The sequence below is a fragment of the Phaethon aethereus genome (assembly GCF_964289735.1).
Source record: "Phaethon aethereus genome assembly, chromosome: 7".
Classification (NCBI taxonomy): Eukaryota; Metazoa; Chordata; class Aves; order Phaethontiformes; family Phaethontidae; genus Phaethon; species Phaethon aethereus.
In genome coordinates, this window is record NC_138583.1 from 20,208,145 (window position 1) to 20,222,175 (window position 14,031).

Sequence of the window (14,031 nt, forward strand, 5' to 3'; positions counted from 1 at the left end):
TCCAGCTCACAGTCCTGTGAGACCACTCCAGCACATGGAAGACCTATTACTATTGAATGTCTTAAACTACAAACAAAGCTTCTGTATAAAAGACTGTCCTGCATGACGATTTCTGCATCTGCAAGAACAGTTTCTACTGACTGTTTACAAGTATCTTATCCATGTACAGTTTGGTCAGTTCTATAGTAGGAACAGCCTGGGACTTACTGAGACAGACAGTTTCTCCTTGCAGAATGTTCTAAATTAAATTAAACAATACAAATAGCGCCTATCAATTAGGCTGCCTGCAGCCTGTGGGAATTTCTAGGACTGTCTGAAATCCCCACCCAGGGAGCATCTGTAACAATTAGTTAACTAATTTTTGTGAAGCCAGCTAGAAGTTCAGGCAACCGCCTTGTCTCAGTTTCATCCAGACTCTAATCAGTCCATTGTCTCTATGCAGAGATTAGCTTGGCAATTCCTAGACTATTCAGGGAATTAATGACCAAGTACACTAGGTATGCATACAGTCATAGCCCTGATATGCAGTTCTACCTCAATTGTAACTATGTGACAAACTTGAATTTCACCCTTTTATCACGATTATAACTTAAATTCCATAGATTTTCTCACAGTACTCATTAGGAGGACTTGTCATAGTTGAGTTCCTTATCTATAAACTGGGCTCTAAACTTCGCTGCTGCCAGAAGCAGCCAGTGATTGGCAGTGTGTAGATGCCTAGGATTTTACATATTTTCTTATCTTTTTAATATCCTTTGGGACTCAGGTGAATCTGGAGCAGGAGTCCAGGACTAAACTCCTCAAGCTGCTGGGCTACAGTAAAGAGGATCTGCAAAAAAAGGTAAGGGGTCTTTCCAATGGAGAGAAACCTTTACAGGACTAAAGCTGCTGCAGGAGAGTTGTAGGGTCCCTACTGGAAATGAGTGAGTGATCTCACAGTACACTGAAGACCAAACTGTGTGAAATTTCAGCTGAGAATCATCTCAAGTAGTCCCCATTAAAAAGCAAATGCGGGCACTTTTGTAAGGGTATAACTGTAGCTGTGCTGGATCAAAGCAAAGGGGTCGTGAGCCCAGTTATCTTGCTTCCAGTTGGTGCTCTGGGAAGTGTATAACAGTGCAGTTGTGAGAGCTTCTTGTAGCATCTAGATCTCTGCGTCTCAGGGTATTCCTCAGCCAGGAAGAAAGTGACAGATGAAGACAGTCTGGCATAGCACTGATGGAGCTGCAGGGGAGGAAACTCTTGCAGCAGCATGGACAATGCTCTGAAAAGGATAAATAACTTTTGATAGGCAGCCAGCCAGGAATAGGGAGAGGTGGAACTTTTCAAACAGGTGAAAGAGCTGGGGGAATTGTGTCTGGGGCTTGCCAGTCACTTGGTGGCTTTGCTGCCCAGGTGTTTAACTTTGATAGGGGTTTCACACTGTGCATGTCTCTTACTTTTCTAGATCGCCTCATGTTTGAGTAATGGGATCCCAGATAAACAGCCCCTTCCTGAGGCAGATGAGACAAAAGCTGCACAGGCAGATCAGGTACGTCCTGTACATCTTGCCAGCCTGGGAGAGCAGTGGAGGGCAGAATGAACAGGAAGGTTTAATTCCAACCACAAGACGTTGAGCTCAATGCAGGCATCGCAGAGGGCAGTTCACAGGCCTGTCAGACCCTGACAGAGTCAGATTAAACGATCCTAGCGGTCCCTTCTGGCTTTAAAACAAATCAGCAAATGATGAAGACAGACTTCTGGCTGTTAATTTCACCAGTGCTGATTTCTTCAGTGATAGAATTAGCCTCACCCCATCTTAACTTCATGCTACAGTTCTGGATTTCCTCTATGAAGCTTCTGCTGTGGTATTTCTTTTGCATTTCTTTCCTTTTCACTTCTATCCTTTGAAATGTATTCTCACATGATTTTGGGATGTCCATCTTCAGATGCCTTCCAAGGCCTGGTTCACCAGGTACTGTAAATTTTGCTCTTCTAAGGTATCTAAAACTGCTATCCTCAAGTTAGTAATCTTCTTCACAAACTTTAAACACTGGCTGAAATATTCTAGGGACAGGAATCATGTCCTGCATTTCAACAAAGCACCAAGCATGGCTGTGATCCTATCTGTTAGTTACAGATACCACTTGTTGGGCTTGTCCCTATTACAACAGTCCCTAATACCGTTGGCATTGCATGTCTTATACCATCAATCTCCTAAGCTTTGTCAATAGTAGCACTGCTCTCGTTGCTGCCTTGGTGAAACTGTGCAGGTTGATAGAGCAGTGACAGGAGGCATGATGAAATCAGATTTATATGAGCATGCTCAGCCAAATAGAGGGCAGCCCCATCCCACCCTGTAATCCACTAAACTGTTTTGGGCAGGATCTGTGTGTTCAATAAATTAATTAACCTCTTGCACTCTTTGGACAGATTTTGCTAAATTCCGGTGATGAGGTAGCTGCTGTTTCCTCTTCAGCCTTTTTTGACAACCTCATCCCACAGAATATGAGCATGTTCGAGATTCCTGTCACAGAAGGTATGTTACATGAAGTGTGTTTCTGCCCTCTTAGGAAAAGGGCAGAGGAGGGAAAGCCAGAAAATTAGAGAGACCAGGAAGAATCTGGTCCACTCCAGCAGATGGATACTTTTAAAACACATGACCCCTCACAGTGTCATGCAGCGTATCTCAGCATTGTGCAGAGAAATACTCTTCCCAGATAAGACACCCATTAAAAATACAGGAGAATATTCTAGATGATGGAAGACTTACAGTCAAGTCAGTGTTTTTTTTAAAGTGCAACACCTGTTTTGGGTTTCCAAATTTTCTTTTAGCTGGGCTTCCATATAGTAGTATTTTTTACGGCCTGCTCTTTAAAACAAACATCATCAATGCATCTGGGTGATGCCCCTGTGGGTTGACTCTGCTTCTCACCTCTGTAGATACAGATGGACTCATCAGCCAAGCCCTATTGTTGGGTAATTTTGAGGGTGCAGTGGAGTTGTGCATGCAAGCAGAGCGCTTTGCTGATGCCATCATCTTAGCTATAGCTGGTGGGGAGAACCTGCTGAAGGAGACCCAGAAGCACTACTTTGCCAAGCGGAAGACAAAACTCTCCCTGGTAAGTGATAGTTTTGTGTGCCCATTGAGCAGGGGAAGGTGTGTGATATCTTGGCAGTTTGTCTGAATATATGTGGAAACGCTTTGGCAGGAAGTAGAACGTCAGCAGAATCTGTGCATCTCCTCTTGACATTTACTCTAGTATCTTGGTAGTTTTATGACAACTTCCTGTTGCCCACCTGGAATGCCTGTGTTCTCTCTTCATTTTTTTTATGTAGTGGTCTCTGCCTCAGCACCCTGTGCTTGTAACCTGTGGAACATACTGTCTGTTTACAGCTCAGCTAGGAAGTTCCTAGCTTATTAATTTACAAATGATGGAGTGTAACAGGGGTTGGGATATCCTAACACTATATTCCCAGTCATTGATACTAGCTGTTCTGAAATAGGGTATGTTTTAGATAGATCTTTAGTCTTGCCTAATGCGGCTGTTTCCATATTCTCTTCTGTGCTTTGTTGGGCTTTTTTACTTTCTTTAGAGACATTGGGTTCCAATTACTGTTAAAATAGGGATGCTGGGATTGGTGGACCTTAATGTACAGTGAGGTAGTTGCTGCATAGTGGGAAGTGTGACTGGAAGTGAACTATTGCTGTCGGTGCACTTACTTAAGCAGTCAGTTTATCTTTGTCTTCAGTGATTGCTTGACGGGCCTTCTGCTTCCCTTACAGCTGCTTTCCTCCATTGTGCAGCAGAACTGGCAAGATATTGTTTGCACGTGTGATCTACAGAGCTGGAAGGAGGCACTGGCCATCTTGTTAACATATTCAAAGCATGAGGACTATACCCAGCTTTGTGGTATGCAATGTTACTACATTTTGATACGATTTCTCTTGGGGAGGGGCACCTCTGGACGGCTCACAGAGAGGAAGGAAAGCACTTGCTATTCATTACAGCCAGCTGGAACTTATCATATAAGTGTGGACTGTTGAGATAGGAGAATGATAGATGAACACTGTAGCTGAGAATTGTGGTGTAAAGTTATATATGCTGATATTTCCTGTCGCCTCTACCAATAGCATGGAAAAAATGGGATAAGCAGTAGGCTGAGGGCGATATTTATTATTTTATTCTGGGGAGAAAGGGATTTCCTTGACAGTAAAAGGTCAGGTAGCTTCAGTCCACATGAAAGAGGTTTACCCTTCCAGCATATTCCCCTCCCTTTTAAGCTCAGAAACAGGGGTTAATGGACATTTGATGGCTTCAGTGGTTTCCTCAGTCTTGTTAATAGTCCAACATGCTCAGCAACTTGTTCTTCTGAGAGTTAGGGTGCAATCTAGTGACTGAATCTAACGAAGTTACTCATGTTGCTTAGCTGGGAACTAGCTCCTGGCTGATGGGAACAGCTAAGTGCTGTTGGAGAAATGCCAGCACTTTATACAAGTAAGATGACACAACTTGAAATGCAAGAAAACGTGACAACTTTTACAGACCAAATTGTAGGGGTGGGAAGTGGCTGTGATGGTGGTGATAGTGAGATAGCTCCAGCTCACCTTTATCTCCTAGCATTTGCTAAACATTGACAACTACCAGATTATTAGCTGTCCCTGGTTCTGGACACTACTGTTGCCTGGACATTCCCACACCTCTTTGGGAAAAAAAGATGTTGAATTTTTTTGCTGAATTCATCTGTCATTTTTAAGTATTTTTCTTTCTTTTCTATGTCTGGGCAGAAATATAAAAATTGGCAGGTTTATTAAAAATTACTTCTTTTTTCAACCAAGTTGGCTTTGGGATTCCTTAATGATGCCTATTTCTCTGTGTTATCCAAGAATTATACAACGAAGCTGGTGAGGGGTCTAGAGAGCAATTCTTACAAGGAGCAGCTGAGGGAACTGGGATTGTTTAGTCTGGAGAAAAGGAGGCTGAGGGGAGACCTTATTGCTCTCCACAACTACCTGAAAGGAGGTTGTAGTGAGGCAGGTGTCAAGTCTCTTTTTCCAAGTAGCAATTGATAAAAGGAGAGGAAACAGTCTCAAGTTGTGCCAGGGGAGGTTTAGATTGGATATTAGGAAAAATTTCTTCACCAAGCATTATCAAGCTTTGGAACAGACTGCCCAGGGAAGTGCTTGAGTCACCATTCCTGGAGCTATTTAAAAGACATATAGTTGTGGCACTTAGAGACATGGTTTAGTGGGACTTGGCAGCGTTAGGTTTATGGTTGGACTTGATGATCTTAAAGGTCTTTTCCAACCTAAATGATTCTATGATTCTAATTAGGTGCAGATAGAAAGCTCTCAACACCTTCTCGTAGTAAGCCAGAGTAGGATTGCTAAGAGATTGGGGTTAATGAGCTCTTCAAAAAGAGAATGTGTTAACTATTGGCTGTATTTCTTCCTCTCTAGACATGCTGGGTGCCCGCCTAGAGTCGGAGGGAGATGCAGCCCTGTCCAATGATGCCTGCCTCTGCTATATCTCATCAGGCAATGTGGAGAGGTTGGTGGAATGCTGGGTAAAAAACCATGAGACTTCATCACCCCTTGCCCTGCAGGTACAGGTGCTATAATGTTGGTTTGACTCCTCTTTAGGCCTGTCTGCTAGCCCTGATCTGTTTGCATTACCCCATCAAACAGAGTATCTGGCTTCCAGCAGACAGTGGAGACCTGTTTGTGGTCACCAAGGTATCTCCTTCTAGCCTGGATTACAGACTTACATCTAAAGGAGGCTTGCACTCTTAAGCATTAAGCATTTGTGTGTTCAGAGTACTGATTACATTGCACATAAATCCAGACATAGTCAGGAGTTATGGCCTACCTGCCTTTGTATACTGATGTCATCTCTGAGCTTCCTTTTAGCCAGGGAAGTTTAGACTGTACCTGTTTTCTTACTGGTAGTTGCCTGGGAGTCCAACTGTAGGCTAACCAAGTTAACAAAAATGTTAGACTAGCAAACCGTTAGATTTGCTTATCATGTCTAACTGTAATGCTCCAGTTAGCTGGCTGTACCTTCAGAACAGCCTCTGTCAAAATAAAATGAAGTCTAGACTGTGTTATTCCCACCACAAGTAGAATGATCATATATGGGAAGTCACAGCTTGCAGATGATTCAGGGCTTCTAAGTCAGTGTTGTTACCTACCTGTTACACTTAAACCAGTCCTGGCTAAGTCATTAACCCCTGTGGTGTCCACCAGTCACTAGAATGAACTAGACAAGTCTTCCACTCAGATATCTGCAGATAATGCTCTCTGCTACAGAGTTCCCTGGTTTTGCAACCCCACTAGTGAATAACAGCAACAAAAGGCATTGTCAGCATTCCTGGTTATGTTTGAATCTGGCCTCCTTCCAGTTATCACTTATCAGCCAGTGATGCATGTATCATTCTACAGATATAAACATTACTTTGATTTCTAGGAGTTGAAGGAGCTTTGAATAACTAAAAACCTTCTGGTCTGTCAGCAGTAGTAGATCTTCCTAGTGAATTTCTTCTGGTATGGGTTTAATCCTTCCTCTTCCAAGCTGATAGCTCGTAACTCCTAGAGTTACAGTAGTAACTTCCTAGTAAAAAGATCACAGTTGATTGGAACATCCTTGTGGCTTCTGATTTTCTTTTTTCCTCACAAAAAAAGTAGCAGTGTCAGGATTTTCTTCCTCGTTCCTGTTTTTCTCCACAAAGTGCAGCTGAGTAAATGATCATCAGTGATAGTATCTGGTGCAGAGTGGAGTAACTTCTGTTCACATTGGACCCAGTGTCAGTTGAAAGTGGAGAGAGCCATCTGGTATTGTCTCAGCATGAGATGGACCAGTAAAGCACGTCAGATTGAGTGGTCCACTTGTTCCCTCCCCCTGGCTTATTCAGGATCTCATAGAGAAGGTGATGGTGCTGAGCAGGTCCACTGAGATGCTCCGAGGCACAGCAGGACCAGTGCCAGGCCGTGTCTTGGCAGAACGAATCACCCAATATGCCACTCTCCTGGCATCACAAGGATGCTTGGCAGCCGCAATGAATTACCTACCCAGCAGCTCTAAAGAGGTGAGTGAGAAATGGGTTGTTGTGGGAAAGAGTAGCATATAGAGAAAAATTATATGTTGTACGAGAGAGAGCTTTAGTTTCGACAATGCATCAGGACTTAAGGTTTCACCTTAATTATGGTAACTTGAGAGTAGAGGTGTGGTTTTTTTTCCTAGGGGACAGCTTTTGTCTTCATTTGCTTTTTCTTTGTAGTACCTTTGATTCAGGGAAAAGGAAGGGAGCTATAGAACTGTAAAATGGTTCCTGAAGAACAATGCTGGGAAGCAGCTCTCCAGGGGAGCTGCATCTATTCCTGAAACTAGCTGGTAGAGGAAGGGAATGGGGAGGTCATCTTAGGAGGGAATACTCTAAAGACTGTGGGAAGATTGGTGAGACTTCATCTGCCTGGGAATATGGCAGGTCATGTCCCAGATTGTTGCTTACAGGTTTGGTTTTGGTTCTTTTGTTGGTTTTTTTTTTTTTTTCTGGTGGCTATTGGGGAAATGGTTAGTTTTGCAGGTTGATGCTCAGTGCTTTGGGTCAGGGTCTGCTTTGAATGCCTCCCCAGCACCTTCCATCTGAGGCTTTCAGGGCTCTTCCCCTAAAGCATAATTTTTTTCAGCTCCTGATCGAACAGCTCCGAGACCGGCTCTTCCATGCTCAAGGAGAGAATGTGGGTGATCAGCAGCCACCCCCTTTTCCCTACACTCGTGTCAATGTAGGTGTCATTAAACACACATCTCCAGCAGCCAAGGGTGGTTCCACCCCTGAAGGAGCAGCCCACAAAACAGGTCCCAGACATCCAGAGAAGGTAGGCCATAAATTCAGGTGTTTCATGGCTTGGGGAGGGGGAGGAAGGCTACTGGGTTGTGGAAGGCATGTAAAGTAATATGAGATGATGCAGGCACTGAGGAACTCATCAGTGATGTTCTTCACTGGAGTGAACACAAGCTCTGTGATAATCCAAAAGAGAGCTGTCTGGCGTCTTTTTACAAAGCCCTGTACCACATGCAGTCACTGGAGGAGACTGTTACAAGTGTAGTGATCCACTGAGATCTCACATACTGAGGGAAAAGAGGGCTGTGGTTCACTCTCCTATGCCCATCTCTGTTGGGATCACCCTGCATGGCTCGACCTTAAGGAGAAGGAGCTGTGGCGTTGATCTGCACGGCTCGACCTTAAGGAGAAGGAGCTGTGGCACTGAGAAGCTGGTAAACAGCTGGATATCTGCACGGCTCGGCCTTGAGGAGAAGGAGCTGTGATAAACAACTAAGAAGAAGCGAGGAAAACAGGAACACCTGCAAGCAGCGAATCCTGACTGTGTGAGAGGCGCATGGACAGCGCGTGATATTTTGTATATAGCCAATTGCAATAGTGTGTGTAACAAGTTGTAACCAATCATGAGTGTGTGCGCAGTGACTAAGCGAAAATTATGATATATATTGGAGTCAGACAAGACAATAAACGGCTTCGGAATATAACTCTCATAGAGTTGTGAAGTCCATCCTTCTCCCGCAACTGGTGACCCCGACGTGATATGATCTCTGGGATCTCATCGTTGAACACCGGTCGAGCCGTGCAGATCAACGCCACAGCTCCTTCTCCTTAAGGTCGAGCCATGCAGGGTGATCCCAACACATCTCACCCTCATATCTCAGTAAAATTAGTGTACTATGGCTTCATCTCGGTTTTTGCACAAGACAACAGTTCAGGAAGTTTTGCTTCCAGCCTCTATTACTTTGTTACTGTTCCTTCATGATTTCCTTTGGCTGTGCTTCCCAGAAGTCACTGTATAGGAACTGGCTCCTGAGGACTAACCCTTTTAGGAGCTGGAGAATACTCTAAAGAGTGTGGTGCCCAGCTTGTTAAGCAAGTTATGTGGTGGGAAAGGCCTTTGATCCAGTCCATCCAGGGCACTGACAGCAGCAGCAGCATCTTCTCTTGCCTGAGAAGTGACAGGGAAAGTGCATCTGCTTGTGTGTGTATGCACATGACTGTCGGCCATTTGCAAATTCTTTTTTTTTAATTGCAGCCCAACTATCAGTCATCATTTGCCCCTTCAGCACCTTCTCAGCCTTCAGTGCCTTCCCTCTTCATGCCTCAGCCAGTGCCAGCGATGTCTATAACACCTCACCACGTTGCCCCTCCCCAGGCCAGCACGGGTCCACAGACAAGTGTCTATTCCAGAGGGCCCCCATACCCACAGTATAACTTGGGCTTGGTCCCAGCAACTGTTTCAGGGCCAGGTAAGCATTGTCTGATAGTCGTGTCCGTTCTCCAGGTTTTCTTAGACTAAAGCTTTCAACATGGATAGCTGCTCTACTTTCTTCCTCGTAGGCCTATTGTACTTGCAAACAAGAAGTCAGCTGAGAGGCTTCTCAGTGCTTCTGACGCATCTAGTTCTAGCAACTGTTGCTGCATGTCCACTGATATTAAGCATATATAGAGGTGGAGAAACCATAGCTAACTTTGTGGCAGAGTTTGACTGATCTAGCGTGGGTTACAGGGGATATGCCTGGCATGGATATTTTAGGGTATGGCTTGGAGAAGGGCAGACTTACTAGCATTAGAGAGAGCATCAGGAGTAGTTTGCACATGAAACATGTGATGCTGATACTCTCTCTTTCTCAGTTGTAGCTGAGTCACAATCTCAGCCATTTGGACCAGCGGGAGTCAGACCTGTTGGTCCCACTCCCTTCCCCAGCCAGCCTTCTCTGCCAGGACAGTCTATGTCCATGACATCTCCTGGTGTTGCACCACCTGGACCTGCCCTCTTCACTCCAGCCTCAGTTCCATCATCTCAGCTTCCTGCGGCTTGTTCTCCCCCTGTGGCAACCCAGTCTCTTCTAGGTTTCTCTTCAGCACCTTTCAACTGCCCCATGAATGTGGGTTACCCTCAGGGAGGTCCTGGAGCTCCATCTACTAAGCCGCTGCCAACAGCCAGCATTCCTCCTCCTCCCACAGGTAAGCACTGCTTGTGTGACTCGTGTCCAGGACACTCCTGGGTGGGGTTTGCAGTACATAATGGACATGGGCCTCCTGAGGTCTGATCTATGACCATAAAGGCTGGATGTGGTGCTGAGGCTAACCTTACAGGCACATTGTGCTGTCTTGCTGTGGTGGTGAAACACAGCAATGATGACAGTTTCATTCAGCCTGTTCAGCTGCTCTGTACCCCAGTTGTGGTTACAAGATGCTGTCTCTCCAGGTCACTAGTGCACCCTGAGTAATCATCCACTCCAGAGGTATCTGCTGTGACTGAAAGGGTGGTGGTTCCCAAGGAATGCCTGGTGATCTCACCCCTGCTTATGTAACTTACACAAGAAGTGCATTTGAAATGCTGGGAGAGCAGGGTGCTGCTTCTCTGTCCATGGGATACCCCTTGCTTAGCTTCAGGATAAAATTCCTCTGCTGTGCTCTAGTTCTCCCCATTTTTTCCTGTTGCCATAAAGTGCTTGCCTGAGAATCGCTTCTGGATTCCTGTGTGCAGTGCTCTAGTCCTGGAGCCTTTCCCCTCTGGGTATGTAGTTTGAATCCAGCCCAGCCTGCAAGTACTGTGAAGCCACCGAGGCGAAGGGCTACGGAGCGAAGGATCGCGCCGGGGGAGCCTTCCCGACGCGGCCAAACCGCGAAGGCGGCAGCACAGGGAGCGAGAGAGTGCCCCAGCTTTCCCCCCCGGCCGGCGGAGCGGGCTCCTGACGAGCGGCAGCTCTGACTCAGCGCGGGCGGGGCCCAGGGCGGCGGCGGCCAAAACCCCTCGCCTGTAAGAGCAGCCCCCGGGAGCGCGAGCGGCCCGGAGCGCGGCGAACAAGGCGGGCAAACAGGGCGTGGCACGTCAGGAGGGCGTAGCGCGTCAGTTTGCGCGGCAGTTCGCGCGGGCAGGGCGTGCAGGGGAGGCGTGCGGGCGGGGTACAGTACAAGTGGCCATCGTCCTCCCAGAGGAGGCGCAGCCATGGTCGCCACTCGGCTGAAAACCGGGGCCAGAAAGACTGTGGCGACACAGACGGAGCTTCCGCTCAGGCACGCGGCTGTCCAAGTATCCGGCTGTAGAGAGTGCCTGAGCCTGTCGGTTGTACCAGAGACCGACGGGGACACTACCCGCGTGCGGTGCGACCAGGTCAGCGACCTGCTCAGCCTGGTGGCAGAGCTGAAAGAGGAAGTGGAGAGGCTGAGGAGCATTAGGGAGTGTGAGAGGGAGAGAGATTGGTGGAGCCACACCCTGGCGGCCCTGAGGCAGGGGCAGCTGATGGAGGCTCCACAAGCAGCAAGAGATCCCCTGTCCTCTTGCTGCCGGGCAGAAGGAGAGGACCTAAGAGATGAGGGGAAATGGAAGCAGGTCCCTCCTCGGAGAGGTCGGCGAATTCCCTCCCGGCCTCCCTCACCATCCCAGCTGCCCTTACATAACAGGTATGGGGCTCTGGAACATGAGGGACAGGAACATGAGGACCCTGACGAAGGTCCGTCCAAGGGGGTGCCTAGGGTGAGTCAACGAGCCCCACGCATCAAGACGTCCTTAGTTAAGAAAAAGAGGAGGGTGATTGTTGTAGGTGATTCCCTCCTAAGGGGTACAGAGGGCCCAATATGTCGACCAGACCCAACTCACAGGGAAGTCTGCTGCCTCCCTGGGGCCTGGGTGAGAGACGTCACTAGGAAACTCCCTGGTCTGGTTCGGCCCACTGATTACTACCCGCTGTTGGTCATGCAGGTTGGCAACGATGAGGTTGCGCTAAGAAGCCCAAAGACAGTCAAAAAGGACTTGAGAGCACTGGGGCGACTGGTCAAACACAGGTAGTGTTTTCGTCAATCCCTTCAGTGACGGGGAAGAACGCTGAAAGGAACAGGAAAGCACACCTGATCAACACGTGGCTCAGGGGCTGGTGCCGTAGTCAGAATTTTGGGTTTTTTGACCACGGGGCGGTTTATACGGCACCGGGCCCACTCGCAGCTGATGGAGTGCAACTGAGGTCAAGGGGCAAAAGGATTCTTGCTCATGAGCTGGCAGGCCTCATTGAGAGGACTTTAAACTAGATTTGGAGGGGGGAGAGGCTAAAACCGGGCTCACTAGAGTTGAACCTAGGGATAGGTTCAACATGCCAGAGTTGAAATCGATAGCCCAGCTCAGGTGCATCTACACCAATGCACGCAGCATGGGCACCAAACAGGAGGAGCTGGAAGCCAGCACCAAACAGGAGGAGCTGGAAGCCATTGTGCAGCGCGACAGCTATGACGTAGTTGCCATCACAGAAACATGGTGGGATGCTTCTCATGACTGGAGTGCTGCAATGGATGGCTATAAGCTCTTCCGAAGGGATAGGCAGGGAAGGAGAGGCGGTGGGGTGGCTCTGTATGTTAGGGAGTGTTTTGATTGCATAGAAATCGAAGATTGTGAAGACCAAGTAGAGTGCTTGTGGGTAAGGATGAGGGGGAAGGCCAATGAGGCAGATATCCTGCTGGGAGTCTGTTACAGGCCACTCAACCAGGATGAAGAGACGGATGAGACATTCTATAAGCAACTGGCGGAGGTCTCGCATTCACTGGCCCTTGTTCTTGTGGGGGACTTCAACCTACCAGACATCTGCTGGAAGTATAACACGGCAGAGAGGAAACAGTCTAGGAGGTTCCTGGAGTGTGTGGAGGATAACTTCCTGACACAGCTGGTGAGTGAGCCCACCAGGGGAGATGCCTTACTGGACCTGCTGTTTACAAACAGAGAAGGACTGGTGAGAGATGTGGTGGTCGGAGGCTGTCTTGGGCTTAGCGACCACGACATGATAGAATTCTCGGTTGTGAGGGAAGTAAGGAGAGGGGTCAGCAAAACTGCTATCATGGACTTCCGGAGGGCAGACTTTGGCCTGTTCAGGTCACTGGTTGAGAGAGTCCCTTGGGAGACAGTCCTGAAGGACAAAGGGGTCCAGGAAGGCTGGACAGTCTTCAAGAAGGAAATCTTAAAGGCGCAGGAGCAGGCAGTCCCCATGTGCCGTAAGAAGAGCTGGCGGGGAAGGCGACCGGCCTGGCTGAACAGGGAGATTTTGCTGGGACTCAGGGAAAAGAGGAGAGTTTATCACCTCTGGAAGAAGGGGCAGGCAACTCACGAAGAGTACAAGGATCTTGTTAGGTGAAACAGGGACAAAATTAGAAAGGCAAAAGCCCAGCTAGAGCTCAGTCTGGCCACAGTCGTAAAGGATAATAAAAAATGTTTTTACAAATATATTAACAACAAAAAGAGAGGCAAGGAGAATCTCCATCCCCTACTGGATATGGCGGGGAACATTGTCTCCAAGGACGAGGACAAGGCTGAGGTACTTAATGCCTTCTTCGCCTCAGTCTTTAATAGCCAGTCCAGGTATCCACAGGATATTCAGCCCCCTGAGCTGGAAGACGGGGATGGAGAGCACAATGTACTCCTCATAATCCAGGAGGAAGCAGTCAAGGACATGCTAAGCCACCTGGACACACACAAGTCTATGGGGCCTGATGAGATCCACCCGAGAGTACTGAGAGAGCTGGCGGAGGAGCTTGCCAAGCCACTCTCCATCATCTATCAGCAGTCCTGGTTAACAGGAGAGGTCCCAGAAGACTGGAGGCTTGCCAATGTGACGCCCGTCTACAAGAAAGGCCGGAAGGAGGATCCTGGGAACTACAGGCCTGTCAGCCTGACCTCTGTACCAGGGAAGATTATGGAGCGGTTGGTCTTGAGAGTGCTCACAGGGCATCTGCAGGACAACCAAAGGATCAGGCCCAGCCAGCATGGGTTCATGAAAGGCAGCTCCTGCTTGACCAACCTGATCTCCTTCTATGACCAGGTGACCCGCCTAGTGGATGAGGGAAAGGCTGTGGACGTTGTCTACCTGGACTTTAGTAAAGCCTTTGACAGCGTCTCCCACAGCATTCTCCTGGAGAAACTGGCGGCTCGTGGCTTGGACGGGTTTACTCTTCGCTGGGTGAGGAACTGGCTGGATGGCCGAGCCCAGAGAGTTGTGGTGAACG

General features: G+C 47.9%; 1 protein-coding gene across 1 annotated transcript in view; it reads left to right on the forward strand.

Moving 5' to 3' along the window:
• Positions 1–14,031, forward strand: part of SEC31B (SEC31 homolog B, COPII coat complex component) — a 36,690-nt gene that overhangs the window by 13,278 nt on the left and 9,381 nt on the right. Inside the window, exons 11-20 of the mRNA XM_082002591.1 lie at positions 767–841; positions 1,448–1,531; positions 2,413–2,518; positions 2,923–3,101; positions 3,767–3,893; positions 5,441–5,586; positions 6,892–7,065; positions 7,667–7,855; positions 9,077–9,290; positions 9,682–10,008. Of these exons, the coding sequence (XP_081858717.1) occupies positions 767–841; positions 1,448–1,531; positions 2,413–2,518; positions 2,923–3,101; positions 3,767–3,893; positions 5,441–5,586; positions 6,892–7,065; positions 7,667–7,855; positions 9,077–9,290; positions 9,682–10,008 (1,621 nt within the window). The remainder of the gene's footprint in view (positions 1–766; positions 842–1,447; positions 1,532–2,412; positions 2,519–2,922; positions 3,102–3,766; positions 3,894–5,440; positions 5,587–6,891; positions 7,066–7,666; positions 7,856–9,076; positions 9,291–9,681; positions 10,009–14,031) is intronic.